The 6,676-nt window shown below is 43.8% G+C and overlaps 1 protein-coding gene across 3 annotated transcripts in view; it reads left to right on the top strand.

The window, feature by feature from the left end:
* MINDY4 (MINDY lysine 48 deubiquitinase 4) overlaps positions 1-3,883 on the top strand; it is a 75,606-nt gene extending 71,723 nt beyond the window's left edge. For all 3 annotated transcript variants that reach the window (XM_031059754.1, XM_031059755.1, XM_005424327.2), the window contains one exon: positions 2,735-3,883. In XM_031059754.1, coding sequence (XP_030915614.1) covers positions 2,735-2,783 — 49 coding nt within the window. In that variant the 3' untranslated portion in view covers positions 2,784-3,883. The remainder of the gene's footprint in view (positions 1-2,734) is intronic.
* Positions 3,884-6,676: the final 2,793 nt, after the last annotated feature.

Here is a 6,676-nt window from a genome sequence, read left to right as displayed (position 1 = left end):
TTATTATTATAAAAGGTTTGTTTTGCTTCTGCAGGAGGAGGAGGAGGAGGCTGCTGTTTTCAGTCCCTGTTGTATAAAACATCAGAAGAGTTCAGTTCTGAGTTTAGAGCAGGGAACCCTTCAGCTGCCTCTGGCATGACCAGTCACCCCCAGATACCAGTGTAACCTGCAGGTCCCTAGAAAAAGGACAAGGAAAAGTGCTTTTCTTGTGGCTCTGAGCCCCAGACATCTGTGGCAGCAGTGGATTCTGCCCAGGGATGTCTGGAATGTGCATCCCTGGCTTGTTTTGGAGATGCCGTGCAGACAACTCATCCTGTTCTTCCCTGAGGAATACTCTTATATCACAGTGCTAATCCTCAGCACTGGAGGAAATAACATCTCTTAGCTCCGCCTGAGGGGGACCAAACTCTCATCTGCTCTTAGAACCTGAATTTAGCAGGATTTGTTGTTAACCCTCTGTGGTAGTGGGGCTGTGGGATCCGTGAGTTCACCTGTTGGCTGTGAAACACCCAGAGGGAATTTGGTGGATGAGAGAAGAGCAGAGCCTGGACATTTCACCCTGAATTATTGATGTGCTCCAGAACAATACCAAATGGCCAGCACAGGAGATGCTCACTGAGTGCTATTCCAGACTTAGCATTGTTCAGGGCCTGACCTGTTCCTCTCCAGTTCCCATTAACTGCATGACCCTTGGGTGAGGTTGTGCTTGAGGCAGGTGGGTCAAATGTAGTTTTCCTTTTGCTAATCTGATAAATTATAATTGAATCAGCAGCTAGAAAATGCCTCACATTGCAATTACACCTGGGGCAGGATAGTTTGGGGAAGTGATCATCTGCATTGTCCAGGAAGTTTTGTATCTGTTTGGAAACAAAATACTATTTCAGCTTCTGTGAGTGAGATTCCTCACTCTTTAGCACCTTTTCTTGTGCAGATGCAAGAGGGGGAAAAAAGTTTTGGACCTGTCTCATAGAAGCAAACAGCCAAAGGCTGCTTTTTGGTCTAAAAAATGGTTTGAAAATAAACCCAGGAGATGAGACTTGTTCTGAAAGTAACCTTCAGTCCTGCTTCAGAAATTATGCTCTGTTTAAGCTCTTTATGGAAAACCAGTTTTAATAAAAGCCAGTTCCTCACTGCACAGTGATTAACAACTTTACCAACAGCAGAAATGGTGTCAGCAAGGTGAGCAATCCCACAGGGCGCAGTGCAGGCTCATTTGGGGTTTTTTGGCCTCTGTGGATCCCTCTCAAAGCTTTAATCACCCTGGTAAGACAGAAAGTTGCACCTTGGGAAGATTGTACTCAAAGATAAGGGATGATTTGATGGCATTACCTGACAAATCCAACGGGGACAGAAGGTGGCAGTTGTTTTTTCCATTTGGTTGTTTAAGGGTGACATTCTGAACTGTCTGACAGGGACAGCTCTCACCTCTAGCAAATGCCAGATTTAGGTTGAGTAACCCCAGATGAAACAAATTCTGCTTTTAATTTAAGATGTGGGGCATCTCTGCTGTGTAATCCTGCTCTGTATTCCTGGGATGGAAACAATCTTTCTGCAATTTTCAATTTTAATTTTCTCAGCAAAGTAAAAAAACAGAAGGAAAAAATTTCACAACAGCCCTCAGATGGTCACTTCCTTTGAGACATTGCCCTGAAGACTGCAAGAATTCAGCTTTTGGTTTTGTTTTACACTTAATTGGCTTGCTCAGCTCAAGGACTGAGCTGCCATACCCTTGCTGACACATCCTGTCCTCGGTGACAGAAGGAATGTGGCACTGGCAGCTCACTGCTCCCTCCACCCCCTCACCAATGCCTTACTACTCTGAGACAGATTTTCAGAACAGATGTAAATACTCAGCACTGAGAATGCAACAGTTGAGTTCCCAGAAAATGTGGACCATGACCTTGAAGATGAGAAAAGCCACGGCCAAGGGTGAATCCATGCCATGAGGGGTGAGCTGGCTCACTTCAGGGAGGTGTCTGGAGAGCACCATCCTGCTTTCACCAGGTTTTGGGTCAGATCTCCGTCTTTTGCCATGGTTTGCAGACACGTTTTGTGGCAGATTCAGGATTGATGCTTTGCATTCATCACATTGCTGAGGTGTGCAGCTGAGCTGTGGCCAGTGCAGAGCCAGGAATGAGAGACATGGAAGGTTCCAGAATCATTCTGTTCTCAGTGTCCATCTTCAGGGTCATGCTGAAGGATGCTTAAGGGCAGAGAAAAGAAGAATCTCAGCACAGGAAAAGCAAAACATCACCATTAAAGTGAGCCATGGAGCCAAGGTCAGGAGCAAAGAAAGGTGCTCAGTGAAGTGATCCAGGCGCAGGATCTCAGAGTCAAAGAGTTCCTAAATGGAGCTAAACAAAAATAACAAAATAAGCAAATTGCCTACTGACAGCTGAGAGTGAGTATTTTGGGTTAATATTTATTTAGGGTTAATTCTGGTAGCCATCTTGGGCATTCCCTAATTATTGTGTCCAACATGAAGGTCTCTGTTGTGAACCAGCTGCTGCTCTGTTGCCCAGAGAGGCTGGAGGAAGAGTCAGGACAGAGACCTCCAACCTTGGCACCTAAAATCAGGGTACAATTCCCTCACTTCTGCTCCATTCCCTTTGTGATAGGATTAGTCACCCCAAACAAGCCCATCCCAGGCTCTCTGAGCTTCCCTGGGTGGCTCAGGGGTGTGGGTTTGCCTTTCAGGTGATGAACTGATGGATGTAAATGATTTTTTTTCTAGGTGGCAAGGAGCTGTCATCGACTGGAACGGCACGGAACCCATCTTGTGACTGATCTGAGCTGCACTTTATTTGGGAAGACCAAAAGGAAATGACTGAATGAGCACATTCCTATTCCCACCAATACAGGAAATAGGGCAGTGGGAGATGAGGAAGAATGACAAGGTTTGCAGGCTGGCAGAGTTTCACCTCAGTCACCTCGTGCTTCAGATATTTTGCTTTTAATATAAACAACACTGACGTAAATTCCTTGTCTCTGCCCTCAGCATAAAGCTCCTGAGGGCAGGCTGGGTTCCCACCACCAAATCAAGGTTACAGATGAAGCTCTGAAGTCATCAACGTCCCCTTGAGGTCTCCTGCTGGATCCACTCTGTATCCTGCAATTGTTTGGAAGCATCTAATGGGAGATGCTGAACTCAGATTTCTCTCACTTTACAGCCTTCTCTGTCCTGCCTTGTTCTTCCTTGAAAAAGCTCCAGTGCCACTAGAAAACATCATCCAAGGAACATATATTCACTTAGTTACCTGGTGTTAGCAAGCCTAAATAGGCTGGTGACCATCTGGGCTTTTTTGGGGAAAGCCTGGCCTGTACCAAGTTCTTGTTGTGTCATAAATTTGCAGTAAGGATTGTGGTTGTGTGTTACCAAAATAATCCCATTTTTAGTTCCTAGGTGCAGCTGGTGTGTAACAGTGCCTCGTGCTGATATAGCTCATTTTTCTTTCTGGTAAGAGGCAGCTGTATCAGTATCTTTACATTGATGCCCTTATTTCTACACGAGGGTTTATTCACATCCAGGTGACAAATCAGAGCTGGGATTTTGCTTCTCCATAACTGCAAGAAAACAGAAGAGTTGTTAGTTTTGAAATTCAAATGGTGCCTATCTGTGATAAGTACCAGTTTCCATGGTTAAATAGAATGCATGTGCTGGGATGAGGTACTGTGGAGATGGATACTGAGGTACTGAAGCCACAGTTTGTACTCTGATTAATTCTGCTTTAGCAACACTTTACCAAAATTGGGGCAAGTTACTGTGCAAAAGGTTGGAAAAAATGCCTCAGGGAAAAAGGCAGATAAATGGTGTTTCTAGAGGCATTCCTCTCTTGAGAGTGAATATTTCATGGGAGTTCAATAAAGGACTTTTACTTCCTGATGTTTGTTGTAGCACTTTCTTCCTGGTCAGTGTGGAAACTCCTCTGGGTCCTGAAAAATGAGTGGAAAACCAATTTCCAGCAAAAATTCAATGTTGTTCTGGGTGCAGGGTGCAAACTGACTGTGCAAATGGAGATCTCAGGGAATTAGCACTGGAGTTAGATTTGAAAACCAACCTGAACAGAAGTTACAAAGGAGTGCCAGAAAGGTTGGGATGGCCTTTGGAAGATCTGCCTCCCCCTTTGCTTTCCATTCATATCAAACTGTCACAGAATCACAGAATGGTTTGGGTTGGAAGGGAAATTAAAGATCATCTCCTCCCACCCCCTGCCATGGGCAGAGTCACCTTCCACTATCCCAGGCTGCTCCAAGCCATGTCCAGTCTGGCCCTGGACACTTCCAGGGATCCAGGGGCAGCCACAGCTTCTCTGGAAACCTGTGCCAGGGAAGAATTTCCTCCTAATATCCAATTTAAACCTGCCCTCTTTCAGTTTGAAGCCATTGTACGCAGTAAAGCATCTCAGGGTTGCAGTTATTTTTATTTTATTTATTTCAGTGTAATGAAACCTGTTTGGTTTAGATCAGACAGATGAACTTAAAACTTTGGGAGATTGAGATCTCCCAAAGAGATTCAGCCTCTGAGACATCATCAGCACCAGATCCATGCTCATTCCTGACTGCTGCCTCTGCCATCCTTGTGTACTTAGGGATGTTTGAGCTGTCAGCCGCAGCTGGATTCAATAATGCCTTTAAGATACCTCAGCTTGAGCTTCAGTGTTTCTGGCAAGTCCCAAACAGCCAAAGATCCCAGATGTAAAACCTTTTTTCACTTCTTTGAAATTTTTATATTCTATAATCCACGCTTTGTTTCACGAAACAAATACAGTTTGATTTTCCCACCTGCCTCACAGGATGTCCATAAAATAAAATTTCGAGGGTTGCATTTGGACAGAGATGACAAATGCTGGAAGATTTTTGGAACCAAAAAAATTCCTTTCTGGTTTTTCCAGCCTAGTAAACCCACACCATCTATTTCAAAGCTTTAAGCTCTGTCAGGCTGGAGATAAGGTGGAGATAAGGGCTGTTCTGGGGCAGGAGGAGCTGCTGTGGGACTGGCAGATCTGATCTCACTGAAATCTGGATGTCTGCAGTGCTGAGGTGTTCAGGGCATCTGTTCTCTGTCCATAGGAGGGGAGATAGCAGGGTGTGGTGGAGCTTTGTTTTAGGATGAGAGAGTTGTTCCTACACAGGGATCCCAAGAGGATTGTCTCTAGTGCATCACACCCATGAAGATGTAAAGATTTTTAGGGTATGAGAAAGAAAATGTGTTTGGCAAATGTGTTTTTTGGGTTCTTGTGGAGGGTAAACAAAGATGAGGAGAGGCCCTGAACTCTGTCCCTCTGTCTAAAACAGACTCCAAAGAACTTTGAGCCTCCTTCATCACTGGTTATGGAGAATATTTTGTGTTAAAAGAGATTTTCCTTACCTATTATCTGTCATTGTGTCCTTGTATATTTGTTTGCAAAGTCCATTGCCCACCTGACAGTGAATTAACTCCAGATTCACCCAGGCCCTCCCTCACAAAGGAGGAAAAAAGAACCTGAACCACCTTCCCAGGCCCCAGCTGGGCAGGGCACCTCAGCCCTGCTGAGCTCCTTGCACCTTCCAGCTTTGCTCCTGGAGCCTGAGAGCAGCAGGTTCCTTCTGCAGGGCTCAGTGTCCTTACCAGGCAAGAAGGAATGGCTCCTTGGAGGGAATCTGCAACCAGAACATTCATTTAAACCTAAATACTCTCCAAAAGTAATGCCAGAGCATTGCCTGGCCACTGCCTGCATCAAGATTTGCATGTTTTTATTCAATGTAAAGCACCAGAAATCATTTCCCTTGAGACATGACAGGGCTTTTTGGGTCAATCACATGAGGCAATGCAAAATGTTGTGTGGCAGTGCAAAAACCTTTGCACAGATCTGTATAAAAACACATCCTGTGCACAAAATGCATCCGATTTTTTAAATCATATTTTCCTCTTCATTCTTTCTCTTTTTTTTTTTTTTTTTTTATTTCCCAAATAATGTGACTTCCTGAACTGAACAAAGCAGTGATCGTTTGATAATTGAGCTTTAAAAGGCACCAGTGGTGTTGGCACTTAGGTCTGCATGGTGTCTTCATTTCATTCCCTTTTCGTCTGTGGAATAAAAAAGTGCACCCTGTGCTGAAAATTGACCCCTTAACTAACAACAAACATGGATTATGGAGATGAATATGGAAGCAGAGTTACTGTTTTGGCAGGGTCTCATATCTACCACCTTTTTACAAAATGTTTATTTAGCTTTGTCTTGTACAGAGTGTCTCATACAAATAAAACATTTAAAGCAATGGTCAGGCAAAAGCCCAGATTTCCTCCTCTTTTTTTTAATACTTGATTTGCTAGTGGAAATTAATCTGGGAGATTGAGTTGTGAATGTTTCATGGCCCTCATCAGCTCAGTGGAAAAATAATGGCAAGAGCAAAAAAATGATGGTTACAGGTAAAAAAATCACAATTTTATAGACCTTCTGATGTTTGTTTTTTACATGCCTGTCCTTATTCTGGTTAAATCTGGGAGATATTTAATATATGATGACTGATCCCATGAATGAATCCCTGCAGTCACTGTGAGTTTGGCTCCCAGGTAAACTAAAAATGACAATTTGAGTCTCTTGCTTTCAAGTTTTCACTTTCCTGGGGCAGATTTGGATTTGTTTGTGTTTGCAATGTATCTAATGAGCTAATTAAAATGGCAGGAAATTGTCAC

The sequence above is a fragment of the Geospiza fortis genome, unplaced genomic scaffold (assembly GCF_000277835.1).
Source record: "Geospiza fortis unplaced genomic scaffold, GeoFor_1.0 scaffold182, whole genome shotgun sequence".
Classification (NCBI taxonomy): domain Eukaryota; kingdom Metazoa; phylum Chordata; class Aves; order Passeriformes; family Thraupidae; genus Geospiza; species Geospiza fortis.
This window is presented reverse-complemented; position numbering and strand designations above follow the sequence as displayed.